Source organism: Pseudophryne corroboree, chromosome 7 (genome assembly GCF_028390025.1).
Source record: "Pseudophryne corroboree isolate aPseCor3 chromosome 7, aPseCor3.hap2, whole genome shotgun sequence".
Taxonomy (NCBI): domain Eukaryota; kingdom Metazoa; phylum Chordata; class Amphibia; order Anura; family Myobatrachidae; genus Pseudophryne; species Pseudophryne corroboree.
Genome location: NC_086450.1, coordinates 95,257,273 through 95,270,958, shown reverse-complemented (window position 1 = coordinate 95,270,958; position 13,686 = coordinate 95,257,273). Strand labels below are relative to the sequence as shown.

The 13,686-nt window shown below is 40.9% G+C and overlaps 1 protein-coding gene across 5 annotated transcripts in view; it reads right to left on the bottom strand.

Annotated features, from left to right (window-relative positions):
• LOC134944673 (dynein axonemal heavy chain 11-like) overlaps positions 1–13,686 on the bottom strand; it is a 697,358-nt gene that overhangs the window by 176,825 nt on the left and 506,847 nt on the right. For all 5 annotated transcript variants that reach the window (XM_063933444.1, XM_063933440.1, XM_063933442.1 and 2 more), the window contains one exon: positions 174–378. In XM_063933444.1, the coding sequence (XP_063789514.1) occupies positions 174–378 (205 nt within the window). The remainder of the gene's footprint in view (positions 1–173; positions 379–13,686) is intronic.

Genomic DNA, 13,686 nt, shown 5'->3' with positions numbered 1-13,686 from the left:
TTACTTAAAATTGACTAAGACACAAGGAATATCATCATACAGAAATGTATTCTGAATAGTTAACATACTGGTGCCAACCAGTATGTTAACCATTCAGAAATGGAAGAAACGATTTTATTTGTAACAAGAAAGGGTTAGGGAAATAAATCTCTAGAAATTCAAGATAATTGTACCTTAAAATGTTCCAGATCGGGTCTCTCCAGATTCACCACATCAGCCAGGAGTTGATCTTCTAAACCATCTCGTGTAACGGTGAAATTGATTAAAGTTGTCTGAGCCTGTATTTCAGGTTTATAATGAGGATTGGCAAGTTTGGTGTGAAGAATAAGTCGAAATTTGGGATGGAATTTACATTCTTTATCCCCAATTCGGATGTATCTAACAAATCATGGAGATAAAAAAAAACCCATGAAACTCTGGCTTGGTCAGACTTCAAAAGGAAACTGAAAATAATAATTTGGGTCATTGTGACATTACAAATTAAAAGAGGTTACAGGTTGTGGTTGCCCATATACTTTGATACATTTTATTACCAACATCTAAAGTCATTATTAGACATGGCCAGGCATGAACCATATCTACCAGTAGTCCAAATAACTTGGTAAGTGTACTATTTGGCCACACTCACAGGCTACAGTGTTCCATACCGCAGGAGTACTCAGGTGACCACCCACACAGTCAAATAGTGGTTACTTTCCAATGGAATATTATTATTGGCAATGATATCTTTTCTACTGATAGTAATTAAATGTCACTAAAATTACTATAATATATGTATACAAGGAGTGAGGACGAGAAGGACCACAGTGAACATAAATTTTAAAAAAAAGGAGTCAAAACAACAAAATAATTTAGTGTCTTGAACTTTATTTTATAATCTGGTGAGTTTGAAACCACAATTGTTCCTCATCAGCTGGATAGAAGCCTCCATCACTCCTCTATTGTGGTGGTGACATTCTAAGGGGAAGATTTATCATAGCTAGTAGAGAGATTAACTAGAGACATAAAACAACAACAAATCAGCTCCTTTCTGTTATTTTCAAACACAGCCTGTAACATGACTGAAGCTGACCAGTTAGTATTTTATCTCTCTCTCCACTTTACCTCACTCCAAGCTTTTAAAAATCTCCACCTAATTCTCTCCTGATCATTCTTGTCATATGCATGGCCAGGTTTTAAATGTGAATGCAATAGGTACAAATATACTAAACACATCTAATAAGTCTTTCTTTTACACAGAATCTTCCTCAATCATACTTATTTCTTGTATAATATTAAGTAAAATATTAGTAATTCATTTTAACATTGTCATTTGCATTCAAATTTAAAATGACTTAATTAGGTCTAAAAAGAAATAAAAGGAAAAAAATGTATCACTATACTGTAAGTAATATTTCAAGTTTTTAAGATCTGTGCCCTCTCCATACTGGTCAAGTTTTCCTCTCACCTCTATCTACCAAAGTATTTGTTTTTAAGTCAACAGTCATTGAAATTCAGAATGACAACCAAAGTGATGTAAGTAGTAGTCATTTTCTGAGTCACAACACACTATGAAATCACTCCTTGAATCACATACCCCCAAGAGAGTGAGAAATTAAACATACCTTTCAGAGTAGTGCTGAACTGTGCAAGAGAGTTCAGCTGGATCAATACTCAGCATGGTGAGGACTCTGCTACAGTTATGAACCAGGGTTGTCTAATAGGGCATTTGTGCGCGGAAGCCAAATATTTTTGAAAGATTACAGACAACAACAAAAAAAGAAAAAATCTCAACAATACAAATCTGGTCCAGCTACTGGCACAAACATTCCCTGTATTAGCAGGTAATTGAGGGGATGGCTGCCTGGGATAGCTCTACTGTGCTTTCAAATATGAATGACTGTAATTGCAAAGTTTAATTAGAGATTGAAAATAATGAACTGACCCTAATCAACGATGGAATGCTAATTATTTGGAATAAAAATACCATGTATCTGTTAATAACTGTACCTAGGAAATATCAGATGATATCATTATTATTTAAAAAGGGCACATTTGCAATGATTGAGACAAAAAAAACTGCTGGTTAAGTGTATTAATGGGTGGTATTTTGTTTTATTATTATTATTATTAATAATAATAATAATAATAATAGTAGTATTATCATTATCATTGTTGTTATTGTATTATTACGGTTATATAGTGTTATGTTTTATTATTCTTATAATGTCAGTGCTGTATATCTACATATAATTATCTCTAAATACCAATACAACAGACATTGTACAATAAAATAAATAAATAAATAAAATAAGGGGAGATATGCTGATTAAATATTGTAGGAAAAATATTTGCATGATCTGTAGAAAGATATATATCTCAGAAGACAAATATTCTTATTAATCGTTAAGCTTAAATTTAGAAAATAGAAAAAAAGGAAAAAAGCTTACTTTATTTAAAATTTTGAATGATGAGAACTACACTGATTTGTGCACTTAATAATGATCTGTATAACAGAAAAAGGATTATTTAAAATTCATCTTGGAGGGGCCCTCTTGTGTCATGATATGTGTAATATAATTAATATAAAATATCACTTTTATTTACTTCGTTAAAAAAGCAAGCATTATAGAAATGAGTGAGTTGATAAATCATGTAAATCACACAGGATTAAAATAAGGGGGAACACAAAATATACATGGGAACAAAAAATATGATTTAGAACAAGACATCAGAGATCAGTTTCCCTTAACTCAGTGTTTCTCAAACTGTGTGCTGTGGCACTCTGGGGTACATCAGGACACTTGCAGGGGTGCCTTGGATTGGTGGTCCAGGGCCAATTCAAATTACTTATGGTCAATGTAATAGGCAAAACCAGTGCTGGTGGCTGCCAATCATAGAATATGTGGACAAACAGAAGTAAATACTGTCCCTCACCACATAACTGACCCTAAGGATGACATATAAACAAAATTTACTTAATTTAATATTTTTTTCTAAATTTCTCAATAAGAGACTTTTTGGCCTAGGGGTGCCGTGAAAAAAATTCTGATACTCTAGGGCGCCGTGATTCAAAAAAGTGTGGGAACTGTTTTGTTCATATGTTTGTAAATCCAGTCATCAGGACACAGAGACATGTGAGTTCACTGCTGTGCTGTTTTTATTCCATCACCAACTCCAGACACACTGCACACTGTACCACCCACTTCCCAGCATCCCCCTGGTCCCAGGGACCATCACTGAAGATTCAGGCTTACACATATTACTAAGGGAGTGTCTACAAATATTAAGCATTCTAATACACTAACATCACATCCTCTTTTCTTTAAAGATAAGCCCTGTACGCTTCAATGCAACAATTAACAACGTCATATTAAGAACATCATCTAACACGTTTCAATGAGTCTCTCAGGTCTGCGTATTTCCCTTTTGGGTCTTTCATACACAGTCTGTGTTTCATCGACCATGTTGGACCTTTCTAGAATCGTGGTTTGTTCACCATTATCAGGATCATCATGCATGTCAGATGAAGGGTATTCTTCAGTCATGTTGTCTTCATTATGGTTAGGTTGAGATCTTAAATCCACCCGATTTCTTCTTACTTCCGTTCCACGCTCTGTACGTATAGTATAAGATCTTGGTGCTACTTGTGCTTGCACAATACCTTTCTGCACCCAAATACCTTTCTCGTGATCTCCGAGACGGACTTGGTCACCCGATTTTAGATCAGATAAGCTTTTTGCTCGCCTGTCATGGAACAGTTTCTGTTTTGCCTGTTGACGTTCCTTACTCAGTCTGACCAATGCTGAGTTATGTGTATTAAGCAGTTCATCGTGTATCGGGAGATTTGCTCTAATCCTCCTTCCCATCAGCATTTGTGCAGGAGAAAGTCCATTATGTAAAGGTGTACTGCGGTAGATTAAAAGACTTTTGTAGAAATCTTCTTTACCTTCTTGAGCTTTATTCATGAGACTCTCTACAGTTTTTACTGAACTTTCCACCAACCCATTTGAGCGTGGATAGTGGGGACTTGACATAGTATGGACAAATTCCCACTCATCATCAAATTGTCTAAATTCAGCACTGGAAAACTGAGGACCATTGTCAGTGAACACTTCCATAGGAACACCATGCCTTGCAAAGATTGTCTTCATGCAATTGATTACGGCTATACTAGTAGTTGTATGTAGTGTCTTCACCTCATGGTAGTTAGAGTAATAATCAGTCACGACAATGTACGTTTTCCCATTACAATCAAACAAATCTGTGCCAACTTTCTGGTAGGTCTCCCTGGCACTGCGTGAGGACTCAGTGGCTCGACTTGTTGTTTCGGTCTAAACGTAAGACATAATTCACATGTAGCTGTAGTCTGTGCTATGTGTTGGTTCATTCTTGGCCAATACATAACTTCACGCGCTCTCCGCTTACATTTTTCTTCTCCTAAGTGGCCTTCATGTATCTTGCACAGCATAGTTTTTCTTAGTCGTGCAGGTATGACAAACCTATTGCCTTTGTAAATAAAACCATCGACAACTGTAAGGTCACTGCGGTACATCCAATAATCATGGATAGACAGCGGGCACGCATGTTTTTCTGCTGGCCAACCTTTCAGAATGATATCTTTCAACACTTTCATTGTGTCATCTGTCTCAGTTTATTTCCTAATCTGTTCTTGTCTTGCAAGAGACACTGGTAGAGAAGCTACGATCAAATTAACATAGGCTTCTATCTCTTCATCCATCAGACTTTTGGAACCTTCACTTTTGTCCACAGCACGAGAAAGTGTATCAGCAATGTACATGTATTTGCTGGGACAGTACAGCAAGTGTACATCATATTTCTGTAGTCTGATATGCATTCGTTGAATTCTCATGGGACAGTCATGTAATGATTTAGTCATGATAGCTACCAATAGCTTGCGGTCAGTTTCCACTGTAAATGTTTGACCATACACAAACTGATGAAATCGCTCACATGCATATGTGATCGCTAGAAGTTCTTTTTCTATCTGAGCATACCTTGTTTTAGCACTTGATGCATAGATTACTGGTTGCCATGTATCCTCATGTTCTTGTAACAGCACTGAGCCTAGGCCAAATTGCGAAGCATCTGCTGAAATTCTTATTCTTTTCGCAGGATCAAAGAATTTTAGCACTGGTTGCTCTGTAATGATCTGTTTCAAGTTTTGCCAACTTTCTTCTTGTTCATGTGACCACATCCACTCGTTATCTTTGTTCAACAACCATCTAAGAGAGGCTGTTCATTCAGAGAGTTGAGAAATAAACTTTCCTAAGTAAGTAATCATTCCTAGGAATCGTCTGACGTCGTCTTTGTTGTTAGGACGTTCCATGTTCACTATGGCTGATATTTTCATTGGGTCTGGTTTTACACCTTGATCCGATACCACGTCGCCCATAAAGGTAAGTGTATTCACGCCAAACTCACATTTGTACTTGTTTAGCTTTAGATTCACTTTCTTGACAAGTTCCATTACTTGTCTCAATCTAGAATCATGTTCTTCCTTTGTAGATCCCCAGACAATAATGTCATCCATCATTGTTTCAACACCTGGAATATGTTCAAAAATCATGTGTATCTTTTTGTGATATACTTCTGGAGCAGACAATATTCCATATGGTAGTTGAAGAAATCTGTATCGACCTTCTGGTGTAGTAAATGTACAAAGCTTTGAGCTGGCCTCATCTAGCTTCATTTGCCAGAATCCTGAAGATGCGTCCAATTTACTGAACCATTTTGCTCCCGCAAATTGCGACATGATTTCATCAATGGTTGGTAGTTTGAAATGTTCTCGTCTAATAGCTTTGTTTAAATCTCTGGGGTCTAGACATATTCTGAGTTGTCCATTTTTCTTTTCAACAATTACTAAGGAGCTTACCCATTCAGTAGGCTCATCAACTTTCTGTATCACACCCAAGGCTTCCATGTGATTTAACTCTTGTTTCAGTTTTTCTCTCAGCGCAAACTGCACTTTTCTACAGGGGTGTATCACTGAAGAAACTTGCATGTCTATATTTAGTTTATGCTCTCCAGGCAAACAACCTAGACCTTCAAACAAGTCACTGTATTATGTAAACATTGATTTGCAGTCATCTTCTACTTGTGATGTCACCATAAAAACTTTCTTTAGCAAGCTTAGTGTCTCACAGGAACTTAATCCTAGAGTCGGTTGCACATTTTTATCCACAATCAGTAGAGATGTTTTAAACTGTTGTCCCTTATATTTCAGTGTCACTAAGCATGTACCTTTCACAGGAATTTCCTCCCCAGTGTACCCTGTAACTTTCACTTTGGCTGGATGAATTTTAGGTTTTACTCTAAAAGTCGTATAGTCTTGAAACGATATTAAATTCACCTGCGCGCCAGTATCAAGCTTAAAGGGAATGACAATCTCGTTCACAGTTAAAGGGACAATCCATTCTTTCTTATCTGCACTGCAAAGTTCAATGCAATCCACAAAGAATTCCTCTGTTTGTTTAACAGCATGCACATTGGTTGTTTCACCTTTCATTTTACAGCATTTGGCAAAGTGATTAAGTCTACCACATTTCATGCAGGTTTTACCATAAGCCGGGCACATTTTAGGATTGTGAGCATTTCCACATCTACTACACATTTCCTTATTAGACTGTGGCTTAGACTGCTTCATTCTTAGAATGGAGGTTTGCTTGGCTCTGTTTTCTGCACTACATGTACATCAGCTTCCTTGTGTAACGTTTTCGCTTGAAATCTAGTTATTTCTGCAGATCTACACATAGTCACTGCCTTGTCTAGTGTTAGGTCTTGCTCTCTCAGCAGTCTCTCTCTGAGTCCATTATCAGGTATTCCACAGACAATACGATCTCTAATCAGTGAATCCTTTAAATCACCAAACTCACAGGTTTTACTGAGTGATTGCAGCTCTGTAACATACTGATCAAATCCATCTACAGACTTCTGATCACATGTGAAAAACGTATATCTTTCATATGTCACATTTTTCCTTGGCACAAAGTAATCTTCAAACTTTTGCATTATAAAGGTAGCACCATATTCTGGCCCTCAGCAAACTGAAAACTATTATAAATGTCCCAGTTTTCAGACAAGTTACCAGACATCAGCATGCCGGTTGGAGGAGCTAGTTTATCCATGGTTACTCACTGTTTGAAGAGAGGAGCACACGGCAGGCTTTGCAGACACTGAGTATCACAGCCTTACAGACTTCTGCAAGATTCTTTCACACTTTGAGAGCACTAGCAGTCCAAGTTAAACTTCTTCTGACACCATGTTTTGTTCATATGTTTGTAAATCCAGTCATCCGGACACAGAGACATGTGAGTTCACTGCTGTGCTGTTTTTATTCCATCACCAACTCCAGACACACTGCACACTGGACCACCCACTTCCCAGCATCCCCCTGGTCCCAGGGACCATCACTGAAGATTCAGGCTTACACATATTACTAAGGAAGTGTCTACAAATATTAAGCATTCTAATACACTAACATCACAGGAACCACTGCCTCAACTAAATAAGTCAGTTACCTCTGTAATAGTCAAAAAGAAAATAATTAAAGGATCTTTTTAATAATAATAATAGTAATATTAATCATAATAATAATAATAATAATAATAATTATTATTATTATTATTATTAGAGGTGACAAGCTGGATACAAAAATTTCAGCGGATAGGAGTAAAGAAAGTGGGTACAAGGTCACACTGTCTAAAGCTTGCAGGACATTGTGTACTCCTGCTACTCCTCCTTTTTTTCTCACTTATGTCCTCTCTTTGTGTGCTTTGGAGAATGTAGTAAGCACTCAAGTGTACCCAGAGTCTATCTGTATCTACAATAAGCAGGGGATTTCATTAATTCCAGTACGTTTAACTAAACAGTATGGGGGGTATTCAAGTAGATGCAGTAGAACATCAGGTGCGCAAAAACGGTATCCGGTCTTTAGGTCGACACTCATTAGGTCGACCACTATTGATCAACATGCATGTGGTCGACATGGTCACTAGGTCGACATGGCAAAGGTCAACACATGAAAAGGTCGACATTCGGTTTTCAATTTTTTTTCAATTTTTTAAACTTTTCATACTTTACAATCCACGTGGACTAAGACTGGGAATAGTAACCTGTGCTGAGCGCAGCGGTAGCAGAGCGAGGCACCTTGCTCGAAGCATGACGAGCAAAGAGAGCTATGTGAAGGGACACGGTGCACTACTTGTGGTTCCCGGTCACTTTACGAAGAAAACGACACCATTTAAAAAAAAACAAGAAACCTCATGTCGACCTAATGACTGTGTCGAACTATTTCAAGTGTCGACCTAGTCACTGTCGACCAATAGCGGTCGACCTAATGACTGTCGACCTAGCTACTGTCGATCCAGTGATCCACACTCGTGAAAAACATCCATTATTCGCACTTTTACACTGATATTTTTTTGCAGGCTTATCGATTAGATCACCCATAAAAAAATAAAAAATTGCTCATGCTAACACACAGGTTTAGTGAAACCTATGTGTTTTTCGCCAGCTGCAGACCTGTTTTCGCATGAAAACGGGGTTGCTTTTGGGGATTTGGTTTCGCCTGCCTGAGGTAGGTGAAACGAAATCCCAGATAAGCCGCTTCTCGCTCCAGCTTATCAGGGCTAATTTTATAGCCCCCGGCGAGACAATTACTGCAGTCAGTGACCACGGGTAATTGGATATTGCCCTATGTCTTTTGGTAGCTCTTGTATTTATATTGGTATGTATGATACATAAAAGTAATATGCTTTGCAATTCATTACATAGTTTTTAATTTGATATGTTATATATTAATATATGTGTAATTATAATTATATGTACATTTGATTAAATATGGGGTACCTGTGTATGTTATATTTTTAACAATGTATTAGCTGCATTTTTTAGTAAATATGGATATAGCTGCCCGTGTTAGCTGCAGATTGTATGAACTATAGATGTGTTTCCACTCGCTGCACTTTAGTCGCTGCTTACTGCTGTTTGGCACATAATTAGTGTTTCTATTTTCCCAGTGAAGAGTTTTATGTTTTTAAATGCTGTCTTTATTTTATATTTAAAAGAAAAATATTTGAATACTAGTATTTGCATTTTTGCAGAGAGGAGGGGGCCCGTGCGCTGGATCCATACACCCCCTCCCCCCCTCCCTCTCCCCCGCACCATACTCACTGATGCAATTGCAGAGTACACTGTGGATCTGTGCCAGAATCTACTGCTCATGCACAGGTTTCCGGAAACAGGGCGTCTGCACCATTTTCCTAGTGATGTCTGCAACGCCGGTGCTTTACAATGTATAGGTGAAGCGAGTGCAGTGTGGGTCCCACTAGACACTGCACATCCTGCACCCATTACAGATACACCACTGGACTTTTTATCTCCTGTTTCACACATCCTTCTTCAGGTAATGTTTATTGGGGAATTTTTTTTTTCTGTTTATATCTGTATATTATAGTTGTTGTGTTTGATGAGGTAACTATAATAATATTCTATGTTACGACTTGTGGAGCTGGGCATCAGGGTCGGACCGGCCCGCTGGGGTACAGTGTACTGTCCCCCCACCTCTCCCTCCAATGTGTCAGTGTACTGCCCCCCCCTCCAATGTCTCAGTGTACTGTTCCTCCCCCATCCCCCTCCCATGTGTCTTGCTGCTTTCTAGGTCCGGGAGCTGCGATGCGGCCCTCGCCACCTCCCAGCGCTCATCAGCCCCGACATCGCCTGCACACTTCCACCCGCTGGTCTCATCCTCTTGGTGTCCTTGTTCCGGCGACTGACTTTTGACCCGCAGTGTGCTGAGCTGCCGCTATGCTACCGGATGCTTGCTGGCCTGGAGACCCTGCGCTGCGGCCTAGCTCGATCCTCTGAGCTTCCGGAGACCCCTGCACTGCTGAGGAGATCTTTGGCACCATGGCCCATGCCACTGAGCGAGGACCAGAGGACCTGCCCATCAGGGTGAGTGGTACTGTGAGGGCGGAGATTGCAGGGACCACATGGCAGCTTCAATCTTGCTGCATGCACGCTTACCAGCTGTACCTCTGGGGGGTGGTTAGGGTCAGACACTAAGGGGTGATGTTAGATTTATCTTGCGGGGCTGGATCCGGGAACGGCTCCTGGATGCTGAGCAGGATTGAATAGCTTTAGAACAAGGTACCCCACAGAGGATACCACCCTGCCCTTCCTGTCTGATCTCATTCAATTCCTTCTATCAACTGTCACCCACTGTCTCCCTAGTCACCCACTGCAAGTCACCCACAGTACTGCCCCAGCTCCTGTCTGCTCTTACCCCTCACTACCCCCAGCACTGCCTGCCCTTACCCATAGCTCTTCCAACTTCTCCCTGACTCTCCCCCCATAATATGTGTCGGGACCCAGACTCAGTGGACTAGGACCCCAATTTTTTAAAGTAATGGGTCCCTGGGACCCACATTTTTTTTCCGCTCAGCGCCATCACTGTATATATACACACATACAGTACACACACACACACACACACATACATACATACATACATATTTACATATATATTTTGGATGAGACATACTGTTTCCTTTGACATAGTGAGTTGAATCCAATTGTTTCTTGCATGCCCATAAGTAATGGCAGCTCGACAGAGCTATTCAATTGTAATGCAAATGGAAGTGAGTTCCGCAGGCGCCTATTGCTTATCACTCAAAAGCACTTGGTTAAACTGTGTAAAGTGGCTAAACCAGTCTAAACTATTGGCCATGCTGCCAAAACAGCAGTTTGGGCGCTCCAACAGCCAATTGTTCACAGATTTCTGCTCACCACCTCAAGAGACTGCGAGCAGAAATCATGCAGTCATGGCAAAACAATTGAATAGTTCCGTTGGGCGCCCATTACTTATGGGCACCCCGAAAAATAAATTCCCCCTGTGACTCTCTCCTTTCTCTCTCTCTTGCTGGATAGATAAATAGATATATAGAGAAAGATATGTAGATAGAGTTTTGTATTTTTCAAACACGCATACACCCACGCATATATATATTTAAATACAGCACTGGTCACGCACCCATATCCATAGCCCCCATCACAGCCCCACATCCCCTGCGGAAGCACACAACAGGCCCTTCAAAAATTTCAGCTCCAGGCCCATTAAGACCTTAATCTGGCACTGGGTACAGGGCCCACCCGTTCCTCTAGGAGTCAGGTTCCAGACATGCACATGAATTATACAGTGGTACTCTATTAGAGGGTCAGTGGCCTGGTGGAGCAGGATCACTGATGAACACGGGTGCTTGGTTCGATAGAAAATACTCCCTCCTGCCAATCAGAGTGAGTGGTCACAACACAACCCTGTCCCTTCCTCTTGTTGTTTTTTTGTTTTTTACAATGGCATGTATTTTGCCATGACTATGCCTAATGCAGTTATCACTGAGTTTTATAAACTGGCTAGTCAGTACTGGGGTCCCCTATCACATGTACAGTGCATTAATTCTGTATATGCAGCAAGAATAACCATCACGTGACTAAGTATTATACATACGTCACATTACACTGCATTCACAGGCAGAGCCGTTACAAGGCTCAAATCCACCCTATATGGCAACGCCCACTGAGCGCGCAACATCATGACACTGCAAAAAGGGGGTGGAGCCAGCAGCATCGGTAAGTGCAGGGCTGTAAAGAGGCGTTATGAGGACATTCTGTTTGGCTGTACAGACTGCAGGGTGCTCGTTTGGAAGGTCTGCAGGTGGCATTACAGCAGTGATCCTGGCTGCAGGGTGCTGGCACCCTGCTAGCCAGAAGTAAGGGCTGCGGGGTGGTGACTGTGCCACTCACAGGGGGGAATTCAAATGTTTGCAAATTCGGTTGGGTATCTGTTTTTTCCTGTCTATTAGATAGGAAAAAACAGACACCCAATTGACTTTTCAAACAATTGAATATCCCCCACAGTGTATTGTAGTGTATTGTTGTTATAGACAATCTGGTACATTATCATGTATGCACTATCAATATATACTATAGAGATGCACTTGGCATCCCGGTTGTCGGGATGCCGGCGGTCATGTGACTGAAGCCGGAATCCCAACACTCCTCAGAAGACCAGTGTCGGGACACTGACAGTCAACATCCCGAAGGTGAGTATCGGGGTTGGAGTTAGGGCTCGCGGGGGGAGGGTTAATATTAGGCACTAGGGGAGATTAGGGTTAGGCACTGTGGGGAAGGGGGGGGTGAGGTGGAGTAGCCGTACCTGACATCCCCACAGGGTTAGCATAGCCAAGACCCCTGGAGCGTTAGGGGGGGTATCGGCATTCTCACTGTCGGGATGCTGCGGTCGGTCATGTGACTGCCGGCATCCCGACCACCAGCATACCCAACTGCTGCTATGGCTGACCACACCACTAAATCATGGGCTCAGTCTGACAATGCTGGACATTAATTTAATAAGAGGTACAAATTAAACTCCACATAAGCGCTGCACCGAGCATCATGGAACAGAAGAGGTAACACTTGAACACTGAGGGGGAGGATGTTTTTACACTATATCCAATTCATAATGTTTGTGCCTGATATCCAAACAAGGGTAGCTATAGCAAAGAAGAAACATTTTGTGCCCAAGCCTCTGGACCTTATCACGTGTATTAGCAATAAAGTACTACAGGTTGAGTATCCCATATATCCAAATGGGTGGTATTCATGTGACCGGCGGTCTGCTGACCGACAGTCACATGACCTCCTCCACCATCCCGCCGGCTCAGTATCCCGATGGTCGGCATGCCGACCAACAGGGACTATTTCCACTCGTGGGTGTCCACGACACCCACAGAGTGGGAATAGAACCAGTGGCGACCGCAGGTCGCCACCGAGCCCACAGCGTGGCGAGCGCAGCGAGCCCGCAAGGGGCTTGCTGCACACGCCCCTCCCCGCCGGGATCCCGGCGTCGGTATGCTGCCGGGATCCCGGCGTCGGTAAGCTGACCGGCGGTCAGGAGACCGCCGGTCATCCATACTACACCCATCCAAATATTCCGAAATACAGATTTTTTTGAGTGAGAGTGCGATAGTGAAACCTTTGTTTTCTGATGGCTCAAATTACACAAACTTTGTTTAATACATAAAGTTATTAAAAAATATTTTATTAAATGACCTTCAGGCTGTGTGTGTATAAGGTGTATATGAAACATAAATGCATTCTGTACTTAGACTTGGGTCCCATGGCCATGATATCTTATTATGGTATGCAATTAATCCAAAATACTTCTAGTCCCAAGCATTTTGGATATGGGATACTCAACCTGTAATACTGTCATGTGTAAAATTACATTTAAGGTAATACAAGTAATTTTTATTAGGTTTAAAAAAAAATTATATTTAAATGTGTTTTTTTAAATAAAGGTTTAACTGATTTAACCAGTAAGCTTTAGGGTGCTCTGGGCTGGAGTAACTTGCACTACACTGAAATAAAGAGTTCTACACTAAGGTCCGACCACACCTGGAGGTAAATTTACTATGCCATTCTTTTAAAAAACCGCCACCTCTTCGCAGTTTCAGCCATTGGGCTTAAAGGGACAAAAATATGAAATAAAAAACCAAGTGTGTTTCATATTTAAAATGATCAGTCCTTTAACTCCAGTGGGCAAAACCACCAAAGACGCTGCAGTTTTGATAAGCACCACATAGTGAGTATGACCCCTGGAGTAGACATTTGAGTCTCCTTTTAAAC